This window comes from Lutra lutra, chromosome 8 (genome assembly GCF_902655055.1).
Source record: "Lutra lutra chromosome 8, mLutLut1.2, whole genome shotgun sequence".
NCBI classification, from domain to species: domain Eukaryota; kingdom Metazoa; phylum Chordata; class Mammalia; order Carnivora; family Mustelidae; genus Lutra; species Lutra lutra.
The window spans coordinates 24,576,932-24,590,305 of NC_062285.1; the positions used below are offsets into that span (position 1 = coordinate 24,576,932).

General features: G+C 45.5%; 1 protein-coding gene across 4 annotated transcripts in view; it reads left to right on the top strand.

Moving 5' to 3' along the window:
* Positions 1 to 13,374, top strand: part of NMT2 (N-myristoyltransferase 2) — a 65,145-nt gene that overhangs the window by 26,710 nt on the left and 25,061 nt on the right. For 3 of the 4 annotated variants that reach the window (XM_047741136.1, XM_047741137.1, XM_047741134.1), the window contains exons 2-3: positions 6,662 to 6,797; positions 10,655 to 10,799. In XM_047741136.1, coding sequence (XP_047597092.1) covers positions 6,662 to 6,797; positions 10,655 to 10,799 — 281 coding nt within the window. Of the gene's footprint in view, positions 1 to 6,661; positions 6,798 to 7,172; positions 7,216 to 10,654; positions 10,800 to 13,374 lie in introns of all 4 variants that reach the window. The other variant, XM_047741135.1, reaches the window with a different exon arrangement.

The window sequence follows — 13,374 nt, forward strand, 5'->3', positions numbered from 1 at the left end:
ATGTACCTTGTCTGCTTTCCACACACCCTTGTGGAATGGTGGACAGATGTAGGAGAGCCCTAGAGGGAGGAAGTAGAGCGCAAAACACAGTCAGTGGTCCATAGCAGTTCTGAAATCCAACCAGGAACGTGTTGTCAGCTCCTGGATTCGTGCTCAGTCCTTCTTCTTGGGAGCTATCATCTGTGGCTCTGGACTCTGTCCTTGGGGCTCTTGGTTCTGGTGTTCCAGTCATCCTTCCAAAAGAAAACTTTGTGCCCTAGTGAGTAACCTTTTTTGTCTGTTTCCTCCCTATAAAAGGCTGCAGTTCCAAAGGCCTCTGTTCACTTTGTTCTGCTGCCTTTCAAGCTGGTGTGATGCTTTTAGAAATGTCACAGGCTTTCCTCCGTGTCCATTTATAATCCACTCTGTTCGACAAAAGTTACCCTGAACTCTCTTCTGTCAGATAATCTTTTCTGTCAGGCTCCTGGTGAAGGTGCTGTGGGACAAAGGTTCTTAGAAGCTCTGCTGTTTCCAGAGGATAGATGAGGCCCATCCTTCAGAACCTGAGGCCTTTGTCTGTTTGGAAGGGTCCAGAGGCCCCACCTTCCATCTTCCTAACATCCTAACAAAGGGCTTACCGCTCCACCCTTGCTGTGACTTTCTGTTCTTAGGCCATTTCTTTTTTCTTTTTAAGATTTATTTATTCACTATTTGAGAGAAAGGGAGTGGGGGGGGACAGGGGGAGAGGGAGAGAGAATCTCAAGCAGATGCCCCCTGAGCTAGAACCCCGAGGCAGGCTCAGTCCCATCGCCCATGAGATCACCACCTGAAGCCATTTCTTCATAGGCAAATCTTTGCCTTCTGGAGACTCTGGGATGAGAAATACTTATTTTTTAACCTGCAAATTACTGGCTGAGTGTATCTGTTCTCTTATTTCTACTCAGAAACTAGCTTATTCTGGAGTTGATCTCTCTCTTGTCTCATTATAGATGAAGCCAGCAGCTTCAGCCCTCTCCCCAGCGATCTTTTCAGTTAGATCATCATCAGCTCATTAGGTACATTTTCTGGTTTCCACATTATTGCTGGCAACAGCTTTATAAACGCACTCACTGAAATAATCATTCCATGAAACTCTGTCTGTTTGAGTCTCCTCCTGGCCTTGTCACCTGGCCTTGGAGCAGTTGCCTTGTGTTTTCGGGTTTTCTTAGAGTGGCCCTCCATTATCAGGCCCCCAATTTCTGATCCGCCGTCTGTTGCTCTGTAATAGGTCATGCCAGAGCTGGTGACCTAAATAAAAGAGCGGCCACTTTGTTACACTTGCAGATTTTGTGGGTAAGAAGTTGGAAAGGCAGGTTCTCCCTTCAGGCCTCTTGGGTAGGTGCAGGCTCCACGGGGCTGGTGGTCTAGCCGAGCTCCCTCCCTCGGCCCTAGCTGGTCCTGCTGGGGATGTTAGGTGCTGGCCCGGCAGTCTCTAGGCCCTCGGGCCTCTTCCGTGGCTCCTGGCTGCCCCCAGAATGAGCATCCTGAGGGAGCCAGGTGGAAAAGGCATGGCCTTTTGTGACCAAGCCTCCAGAATCCCATGGGGTCAGTTCTGCTGCACAAAGAGCAGGGGACAAGCCAGCCCAGATTCATGCGGAGGGGAATGGACCTCACCTCTTGTTGAGAGAAGTATCCAAGAATTTTCAGATGTGTTTTGATACTGCTTGCGCCTGGAACAGTGTCTGGCAACAAGAGAACCTCATTATGTGATTGTGTCCAGTAATCAGGCAGATCTGCCTCTCTTACAAAATTTGCTTATCAGTCTTTGGGTGCTGCAGTGTGACCCCGGTATTAACAAGTGATGGTACTGCTTCTATTTACTGTGTTTCTGAAAAGTAGAGGCATGGGCACTTCACACTGTATACCTTTCATTCCGAAGGAGTCAGAAAGCTAAATATTATTCTCCAAAAGTCACAAAGTTAGTAGAGGAAAAACATAAAAAGATGTTGATGTGGTTTTGCAATAGGGAAGGTCTTTCTAAGCAAGATTTAAAAGCCCAAAAGCCACAAGGGAAAATTTCTTAAATGGTAGACTCCACCAAAATTGTAAATGGCTGTGTAGGAAAAGATACCATAAAAAATAAACCAGATAAAGTATTTGCAATTTGAGTAACAGACAACAGCCTAGGCAATGTACTACTGACATAAAGTAGTATCTCACAGAGCCGTTGCAAGGATTAAATGAAATGAAAATAGCCAAAGTAAAAATACTTAACAACTGGTAGGTTCTATCCATGCTTTTATAAAGGCCACCGACAGGTCAATTTTTTTAAGAGATGGGTAACAGAAAAAGGATATGAATGAGCAATTCATGGAAAAATTATAAATGGTCATTGAACATATGGAAAGATATGTATAGCCTTGCTCCTGATTAAATAAAGAAAAATTAAATCTGCAGTAAGGGTTTTCTACCAATAAGTCTGTCAGAGATGGAGGGGCAGTTGGGTGGCTCAGTGGTTAAGCGTCTGCCTTCATCTCAGGTCATGATCTCAGGGTGCTGGGGTCAAGCCTGCATCATCGGGCTCCCTGCTTAGCAGGGAGTTTGCTTCTGCCCCTTCTCCCTGCTTGTGTGCGTGTTCTCTCTCTCAAGTAGATAAAATCTTAAAAAAAAAAAAAAAGAAAAAAAATAGAAAAAGACTGTCCAAGATGAAAAAAATGTTGATATTTCAGTATTGGCAGAGAAGTTGGGGAATTGACATTCCCATTGACTTACTGTTCTTTGTTCCTTTATAGGAAAAGCATATTTTGCCTCTGGCTTCTTTCAGGATTTTTTTTTTTTTTTTTTAATCTTTGATACTCTGTAGTTTGAAAAGGATATGCCTGTGCTGAGGCATAGTGTTTCTTGGCGTGCATCCTGCTTGGTGTTCTCTGAGCTTCCTGGATCTGTGGTGTGGTGTCTGACATTCACTGGGGGAAATTCTCAGTCGTGATTTCAGATATTTTTTATGTTCCTCCTATGCCTTCTGGTATTCCCATCACGCATGTGCTATACCTTGCGTAGTTGTCCCATGGCCTTTGGATAGTCTGTTCTGTTTCATCACTGTTCTCTTAGCTTTTCACTTTTGGAGATTTCTTTTGTTGTTGTTGCGTTTTGTTTTTGTTCATTTTTGAGAGAATGTGTGCTTGCGTGCAAGGGGTGGGGTGGGGGGAGCCCCGTGTGGGGTTTGATCCCACGATGCTGAGATCATGACCTGAACCAGAAATCAAGAGACAGACGCATAACTGACTGAGCCATCTAAGTGTCCCACTTTTGGTGGTTTCCGTTGCTGTATCTTCAAGCTCAGAGATTCTTTTCTCAGCTGTGTCCAGTCGGCTAATAAGCCCATCAAAGGACCTTTGCATTTCTCTTAAAGTGTCTTTTATTTCTTTCATTTCTTTCTGGCTCGCTCTTAGATTTTCTATCTCTCTGTTAACATTGTCTGCCCTTTCATGCTATCTGTTTTGTTCCTTTGAAACCTTGGGATATTAATCTGTCGGTTTTGAATTCCTGTTCTGACAGTTGTAGCATCCCTGCCCTGTCTGATTCTGGTGCTTGGTCTTTTTTCCAGCTTTGTTTTTGGCCTCTCAGTACGCCTTATAATTTTTTCCAGATAACCAGACATGAGGTACCGGGTAAGAGGAGCTGCTGCTGGTGCTTCAGTGGTGTGGTGATGAGAGGTGAGGGCGTGGGGGTTCTGCGGTCCTGCACTGCGGCCCCTCCCAGCCATTACTGAGCCTGGGCCTCTGGGCTCTGAACCTGCTCATGTTTCCTCTGTTTCCTCCTCCCCTCTTGTGTGGACTGGGTTTGGGTATTTCCCCATGTCAGTTAGGCTCTGGTCGACCATTTTCTTCTAGGGGCAGGCCTTGTTGAGAACAGAGTGCTCTGGCTCATTTCAGAAGGGTCCCTCTTCCCCTCCCACTGCCGGAAGCACAAGGGGACTTTTGTCTGCTGTTTGTTCTGGGAAAACTTACAAAAGTCTGGGAGACCCCTGGGACTGGGTCCCCCTGGTTCACACACAGGCCCCAGCACTGGGCAGTCACACCTCCTGTTTTCTTACCTGAGTACAGCTGCTGTGGTAGTTTGCATTCCTGAGGCTTTGCTGGAGGAAGCTGCAATGACCTGTGTTCGTAAGTGTCTGGCTCGTCTTGGGGCCAGTCTTAGTCCTGTGTCCTTGCCTTTCCCATGAATCCAAGAGGAGTTGTTGGGTTTTCAGTCTGTTAAGATGGAGTGGTGATTTCTAAGCTCCGTATGTGTGGAACCAGGTTGGTGGACTGGGTATTGGTACAGTATTTAGTAAAGCAATCTTAATTATCTACTGAAAGTAAAAACGTGCATGACCTAGTATTTCCACCTTTGGACATTACTGGCACGAATGCATAAAGATGTAAATGCCAGAATTTTTTTTTTTTTTTACAGCATTAAAAAAAAAAAGATTTTATTTATTTATTTGAGAGAAAGAGTACAAGCAGGGGGTGGGGTGGGTGAGAGAAACAGACTCCATGCTGAGCAGGGAGCTGCCCTGGGGCTTGATCCCAGGACCCCAGATGGTCACGTAAGCCAAAGGCAGACGCTTAATGGGCGGAGCCACCCAGGCGCCCCTACAGCAGCATTTTTTAATGTAGGGATGGTTAAATATGATGTGTTTACACAACGGAATGCTGTCTAGCTGCTAAAAAGAAATGAAGTCGCTCACTATATCCTGACATGGGAAGGAATCTAAGACACATTGTTAAGTGGAAGGAGGTAAAAAGCGAGTTGGCAAATGGTATGTTTAAGATTCAATTTTTAAGGACGCCTGGGTGGCTCAGTTGGTTGGACGTCCGACTGCCTTCGGCTCAGGTCATTATCCTGGAGTCCCGGGATCGAGTCCGCATCGGGCTCCCAGCTCCATGGGGAGTCTTCTTCTCTCTATGATGCTCTCTCTCACTGTCTCTCTCTCAAATAAATAAAATCTTTAAAAAAAATTCAATTTTTATTTAAAACTTATTCACAGTGAAAATGAAGGGGCGCTTAGAGAAGAAGGAGAAATTTGGAAGAATATGTACGAGAAAAACCATGGGTTGCCTCTGGGGGACAGTGTTACAGGGCTGTTAATACATAGATATCGGTGACATTTGTGTCTTGCGTGATGCATAGATATTTGATAATTAGGCAAGAGTGAAAGTAGCCAACAGCAGATACAGTTTATTGAGGGCAGTAGAGTGGAATGGTTTGTTTCCATCACTTTTCCTTACATCCAGGCAATAATGCAGTAACAGTCTCTGAATTTCAACTTCCCTTCTGGGAATACTGTGGTAGCGTAGACCCAAGTAACTGGAAATTGCACATCTCCTGGGGTCTCTTCCGTTCTCTCAGGGGGTGACAGCCAGAAGATGACAAAAGAATTTCAGACAAATGTTTTACCAGTGAACATTTTTTTCCACATAGGGTTTTTTAATTGTCAATTCTTCTTGTTAAATGATTTACCAAGGAAAAATTTCCCCTTCTGCAAAGAAGCTGTTTCCTCGGTTCTGTTGTGTTGAGCTTGTGATTTGTTGTGCCCAAGAGAAGTTTGTAATGGAATTTTTTTTACAACACGTATCTCTCCCTTAAAAGGCTACCTAAAAAGTTGGTTAGCAGAGCCGTGGTTCAGCTGGAAAGCTGCTTGACTTTCATCATAAAATACGGATTCTAGCTATAGTTTTCCTACTCGAATGCTATCTGAGAACCTGCAGTGTGACTGCATGTAGACTAATAATTCTTCTGAGTTCTTTGTCCTGTTAACTTCTCATCTGTCTAAATTTCATTTTCCACTTTACATCCCATCTTGAGTTTCTGGATCTAACCCCATCATGTGTGTGTAGATGGCAGGCTTCTCACAAGACACTGGCAGAATTTTCATTCAACACTGTTCTGATACGTTCTGATTTGGTCTGCCCGGGGCAAAGGCTCGGTCCCACAGGACTGCTCCCGTTACATACCACCCCCCACTTCAGAGGCCAGTCGCAAGCAAACCCAAGCTATCCCCTGTCCTCGTGACCCACCAGCTTTATATCAGAGGGTCCCACGGTCCCTTGCTCAGATTTGATTGATTTGCTGGAACAGCTCACGGAAGTAATGGGAACATTTTCTTTACTAGATGACTGGTTTATCATAAAAGGATAGGACTAGGGAATGGCCAAGTGGAAGAGATGCATAGGGCCAGGTGTGGGAGAAGGGCACCGAGCTTCCATGCCCCACTTTCCCTGAGTTTGTACAAGGGAAACGCTGTTTTCCAGGGTTTTTGTAGAGACTTCATTGCACAGGCACGACTGATTAAATCACCGGCCATCCTGTTGCCGTCCTTTTCTCCCTGGCAGTTAGGGGCTGGGAATGGAAGTTCCAACCCTCTGATCACAGGGCTGGCACCACTGGCCACCAACCCCCACCCTTAGGCACTTTCCACAAGTCACCTTATTAACATGACAGACATTTTTAAGCTCTTTTCACTTAGGAAATATGTACAAATATGTATTAGGTTGCCTGAATGATCAGATACATATGTTCCTTATAAATCACAATGTGAGGCTTCCTAACCTAGTTTTCTTTTTTCTCCCTCCCGGGTATAATTTGTGTTCTTCTCAATGATTAATTTTCTATAATGATTTTTTTGTTCTTGTTTTATCCTCTGTGATTTTCCTAACAGAAGTCCTGGAGGAGATTTGGGTGCCAAAAAGAAAAAGAAGAAACAGAAGAGAAAGAAGGAGAAACCGAACTCCGGAGGCACCAAGTCAGACTCGGCCTCTGATTCCCAGGAGATTAAAATCCAGCAGCCTTCCAAAGTGAGACCCCAGTTTTATTTTAGCCTCTGTGGTTCCTCCTGCATGTGCAAGCCGGAGGCGTACCTGGGGTTTTGCCGTGACCTTGTGCTGGGTGGCACTCGTCCCCGGAGGGCTTTACAGCCTTCCTGCTGCTGATGTTGGTACCTAAATAAGAGGTACAAGACTGTGTTTTTGTGTGTATGGGGATACAACCTGCATTTTTCCTTTTTCTCAGAGCAAATTAGAACATAGACTATAGTTTTAGAAGTCAGTGTCAGCGTGAGCTGCTTAGGTGTGTGTTGTTGTTTTGAAGTTAAGCTTAATATTTCATTACTTTCAGTTCAGAAGATATTCACATTTTAATTTTTCTGGGTATCTGTCTAATTACCTGAATAGCACCCCACGATCTGGCAGCAGATTCCCACGGGAGCAGCCACAGGTAAGTCTTACGACCTTGAATCCGACCAGCAGGCTCCAGCGGCCATGCTTACATCGCGCTGCTGAGGGTGGGGCGGAGCTCCTGACAGTTCCCGCCGGAGAAACACCCACCCGAGACCCAACGGGCAGGGCGGGCGGCCGGCCGGTCTTGCGAGGCTCTGGTGGAGCGGATGGCAGCTGCCCCCACCTTGGGGCCGACCCTGGTCACCCTGGCTGGGAATACAGGCCTTGTGGGTGCACAGGGCCCTCTCCGTGCTGGAAGCTCACAGGGCACGGGGGTGGTGTTAGAAGTGTGGTGAAGCACACGGATGATCCTGATGTTTGCAGCGTCACGTCCATCGTCCTGGGGGTCGTGGTGTGGCCGAGGGGCTCGGGGGCGCACTGGGAAACATGGTCTCGGTCCCGGCCCTGTAGCTCACGAGCTGTGTGGGTGCCACCCTCCATGAGCCAGTTTCCGCCGCTGCCGGGTGGGAGTCATGCCTTCTGGCCCCAGCTCACGGGGCTGTGAGGAGGTTACAGTTAGGGCCTTTCTGTTTAAGTGACCTTAAAGCATTGTCGATATGGCAGCTGTTACCTAATGTTCTGCAACTTGTGCAGGTTTGGAATTCTTTCTTTCTTGCACACAGTTGACACTGTCTCGTGCCAAGTGGGTCTTGCAGGCAGTTTTTGTTGTTAATTGTTTCACACGTAAGGACCAGGAGTCACTGAGAGGATACTTACTTTGCCCAGTTTTCCCTGACTGCCTTGTCGGGTGAGAAGAAAATGGGGTGTTGTCCCCTCGCTTTTCAGCTCGTCTCTCAGGTAATAAATACTCTTATCCACTGGCCCTCCTCCCCAAGGTCACTCATATAAGGTATGCCATCAACTCGCAAGACATTTTTCCCATTTCTCGATGTCGCTTCCTTGGATAAATGCGGTGTTGCATATATGCGGTTCTGACCTTCCGTATTGCTTCTACCATCACCATCAGCTTGCACCCCTCGCTGTACCCCCAGCCACTTTGAGCCCTTCCCTTACTTCTGGTCGCTTGTAAGAAGCTAGAGCTAGCCAAGGCAGGAGGAGCGGCTAGCATTGTCTGGTGGAGACGTTGTTTTCTTGTACGATTGAGAATAAATCAGGATTGTGTTAATGTGGGCCCTTCTCCATTGCATTTTTTGAAACTGGAGTTTCTTTCCCTTACACAAAATGCTAGCTCTAAATAACACTATCAAGTACTTTGGATTGTGTGTAGAAAATATTCCAGTCTGCACCCAAGAACCAGAATAAGATGATACGCTCCTTAGCGGTGGAGGACTTGGACATTTTTCCAAGATATTACATTTTAGAAAGGAAAGGGTACAGAGTACAGTTGGAGTATAATATTCCGTGGAGGAAAAGAGATGCGCCTGACTTAGAGATGGTAGTGGGAAGCTAAGGTGGTGGGAAGTGAGCGGATAGGGTTAAGAATGTATCGTAGCCGAATTTTCTTGGCTACTTTGTCACCATGGATTTGAAAATTGTGCTTACTTGTATCCACTTTAAGAAAGCACTTAAAATAGTGAGCATTCAGATATAAATATGTCATGAATGGTCGTTTTATGGAAAGACTGCTAGTCAGCCCGACGAGGCTAATTAGGGTTGAAACCACTCTGAGGTCTGTCTTCACAGAGTTGGGATATTATTGGCTCCTTTGGAACAAAGATGCTGATTCATGTTTGCTGCAAACTAGCTAGAGTTTGTTATATTTGTGATCAAGAATTTAACTCCAGAATTAGGAAAGAAAAATCCCCATGACAAATTTAGTGTAGGTTTTGTGGGTTCAAATTTGCCTTTTTAAAGATAAATGGGTACATGCTCAAGCATTCTTAGTTGAAATGTGCTGTGCTCAGAGTTCCTGTTTAAGCTGTAGGTCTTCTAATAGATTGCCTCGTTAGGGGTTCAGATGGATGTAAATTTCATTTTGCTGGAAATCGGTTACTGTATGTTGGAGGTTCAGAAGAGACCCAAGCAAGAATCCCAAGCAAACCCAATGATAAAGCAAACACAGGGAGGTGTATATTAAGTAAACCCTGATTTGTAGTGTGTGGTATAGGTAAAGCTTCTCAAGTTAGAGGATTGGCTCCAGACCACAGATGGCAGATTTGAGGTTGACCAGAAGTCCAGAGCTACTATTAATAAACCAGCAAGGATCCGTGGTAGCTTTCTTTGGTGCCCCAGGTGTGTTGGCACACAGGAATAGCAAAGGGCTCTGAAATTCTTGTTAACCACCTCTGAATGACAGTGAAGGGCATTCTTTGTGTGACATCCAAATTCTAAAACTAATAATTTGATACACTGAAAAAAGTTGATTTTCCCGTTCAGCCCTAAGTGGAAAGTGTAGGCTCACTTTCCATGTGGGATTACATTATCTTAGGGACTTTCCAAAAAAAGAGCTGGGGAATCTTCAGAGATAAGAGAAATATTGGCTTCGAGGAAGGAACTTGAGATTTGAAAGGTATTGTCAGTTTTCCAGACTGAGAATATGTTTTCCTGAAAAAAGGTTAGTTTCCAACACTTGGCGTGGGGAAAAGAGGCTGCGGTTGCCAAAGATCTAAACTCACAGAAGAAACTGTTCTCGTCGGGAGGTTTGTCTCTGGAGGAGCATGGGAGCTGCGAGAAGGCAGGGTGTGGTCCTGGTGCAAGGCACACTTAGAGATTTCCATTCTTGATTAACTTCTTCACAGCTCAGCACTCAGTTTACCTTTCTTCCTTTCTCTCTTCCCTTCCATTTCGTTTTCCCTTCCCTTCCACCTTTCCTTTCCTCTTCCCTTCCCTTCCCTCTTTCCTTCCCTTCCTTCTTCCTCTCTATTCCCTTCCCTTCCATTTCCTAATCTTACTATCCCTTCCCTTCTCCCTACCCTACCCTCCCTCCTCCCTTCCCTTTTCATTTCTTTCTTTTCCTTCCTTCCTTCCTCTTGTTTTTTTTTTTTTTAATGAACTAAAATTTCCCTTGCCTGCCTCGTTTCCATTCTAGCAGTGATTTCCTTTGGCCCCACATTGCTGCTGAGGGCCTCAACCCTAGCTGTGAACCGGAGGGTGTGCCTGACAGGCTGCTGTGGTCGGTCATAAGGCTTGTGTGCATGTCCCTCCTTTCTGCTCCTCCACCCAGATGAGTGCGAGTGAGGACCCTCTGCAGATGGGGGGGACCCTGAACCGGGGTGGGTGGTTGGCTTTACTTCAGATTTCCCAAAACTACCAAAGCCCCGTGAAAACTCCTGTGTTATTGTTACCCTTAACGTAATGTGTTTGCTTCTATTTTAATACGTTAGCCTCCTTGAGCCGGGTCCCCAACCAGACTTAGAGGAAGGGGGTTGGTTTTTGGTGTTGTGGTCTCCAGGGCAGATGGCACGTGTGTTTGGCCCAGGTTTGGGAGCGGGTGGCGGCTTCCTCATTTTTGTGTCTGTGTGTCTTTGCTGTTCTAGAATCCCACCATCCCGATGCAGAAGTTGCAGGATATCCAGAGAGCCATGGAGCTGTTGTCTGCATGCCAAGGCCCTGCCAGGAGCATCGATGAAGCTGCCAAACACAGATACCAGTTTTGGGACACACAGCCGGTACCCAAACTAAGTAAGCTTTTCCGCCTTTCTTCTCCCCCCACCCCCCAAAACAGCTGGATTAACAACAAACAAGCAAACAAAAAACCCACAAAAGAAACTTGACTTCCACATTGACTTCCATAATTTGTGTTTTACCACAGATTAGCAATATACACAAAAGTCCTGTTTTTCTTCTTAAAATAGAAATATTGGGTAGTGACACTGGCTTTCAGTAGACACAGTTTTAGAGTCTAATTCCTCTTTCTGTAAAAAAAATCAGCTTCTCCCACTTGAAACCTTAGTCTATTAAAAATACACATAAAAGACAGAGTCTCAGTACCTTTTTTGGTCCTGAGCTTCATGGAATTGTTTTTCCTATACATAAATTTTTAGCAGTCTCACATCTCACTTATTCTAAAAGACATAGGATATTGGCCTTGAGATGGAAAATATGCTTGAGTGTTTGCAAATACAAGCTTACACATCACTTTCATACAGCATCTTTCCCTGATTAAACCTTTTCCCTACCTGGAGGCTGCCCTGCCCTCCCTCCATCCCCACCTGGCCGCCATTTTTATCCTACTTTCCCATCACGGTTTCCCCGGCATGTTCCCCAGTGCCTGGCACTGAACAACAGACACTCAACACTGATCTGCTAACTATTACTCAGCCATAAAAAAGAAGGAGATCTTGCCACTCATTGGTGACCCTGAAGGCATTATGTGAAGTGAATTAGGTCAGAGAGAGAAAGACAAATACTGTATGATTGCACTTATATGTAGAATCTAAAAAAAAAAAAGAAAAGAAAAAAAATTCTGAATTCCTAGACACACAGAAATGGAAATGGAAAATTTCGTGCTGTTTGACGCTAAGATCCTGCTCCCTGAGCGCCGGTGTGAAATCCTAGCAGGCAAGACCACTACAGTGCAGTAAGGGCTACGGGGCCATCGTGGGCACTCTGGGGGCACCGCAGGCACGTGGGGGTTCTTGGCAGCTGGCCTCTCGCCTCAGCACGGAGCCTAGGCCCTCATGTTCTACTCAGACTTGTGCCTCCTAAGTTTCTATAAACATCATTTAGCTTTTCCCCTTTTCACAATAGAAAAGGCGATATAAATGCACTAAAAATGTTTATGATGGCATTAGAAGCTAAACCTGCTGTTTTCTATTGTCCTCCTTTGAAAATAGATTATAATTATTTCTCTGTTCTTCTTTCTTGAGTATTCAGGTTCCAGAATCCGTGAGAGAGAAATGATTGTCATCCAGATCTCTTAATAGTCCAGTTATGTACAAATAATCTGTTTTATCGCATAAAAATCCAGGGACAATCCTTGTCTGTGCCCTCAAATACTGATTTTCAACCTTTCTGAAGTTCCCGCTCTTCTCCCAGCCATGTCTGCTCCACTCATCTGGAAAAAGCACGGGCTCGGGAGTGTGAAAGATCGGGGAGAGCGATTCTCCTCCCTTGTCTTTTCCTTCAGGCTCTAGAAATACATGTGTTTGGTCCTGGAGGAAGGCTCTCTAGAAAGAATTTATAGGATTTTAAATGCCATTGAATTGAGTGACCATTAGCGAAAGGGATATGGGTCTATTGATCTGGATATATTGGGTTTAGCCGAATGCTCCTTGGCAAGCTGCTGCTGGCTTTCAGTTCCTGGCCCCGGGGACAGGCAGGCTGCCTCCTAACATCAGAATACATCTTTGGGAAGATAGCCGGGGTACACCACATTTTGGCCTGTCCCCTAAATCCCTGCAGGTTTCCCCCCACTTCCTTGGATGCCCATTTGCACCTGAGTTAAGGCACCAGCAAGGTTAGCGGGGGAGGGGTGGGGGGGGCAAGACGGCCTGAGGTTGTCCCCAGTGTCTGGTGGGGAGTCAAGCTCTAGGCAGACATCCTGAAGGGACTCTGGGAGCAGCTGAGAATCTGGCCACTCTGGCTGACTTGACGAAGCCTAAGGTATTATACGGGGGTGAGCTGGTGCAGCAGTAGTGACCGACAAAGTCAGGGGCTAGAAAGAATGAGAAGCAAGACCCTTGGAGCTGGTAGAGCCCCTGTGGCTTCCACCTGTAAAAAGGTGAGGCCAAAACCTGTACCTGAGGGTCATTTATTTAGCAGATAACTGTTTCTTTTTTTTTTTTTTTTCCTGGTTGTTTATGTATTTCTTCTTTGAGGTATCAGTGACATAGAGCACTTCATTAGTTTTAGGTGTCAAACATGTTTATAGACATTGTGAGATGACCCCTCCACGCAGGTCTAGTTACCATCCCTCACCACACCGACTTACAGAATCTGTTTCTTGTAATAAGGACTTTTAAGATCTACTGTCTTAGCAACTTTTCAGATATGCAGTATGGTATTATTAAATGTGACCGCCATGCTTGTATTAGGTCCTCAGGACTTACTTGCTTTATAACTAGAAGTTTGTGTCCTTTGAGCCCCTTCACCCATTTCACACCCTCCCCCACCCCCACCTTTGCCAACCACTAGACTGTTCTCTGTGTCTAGGAATTCAGAATTTTGGGGGTTTTTTTAGATTCTATGTATAAGTGAAATCATACAGTATTTGTCTTTCTCTCTCTGACCTAATTCACTTCACATAATGTCTTCA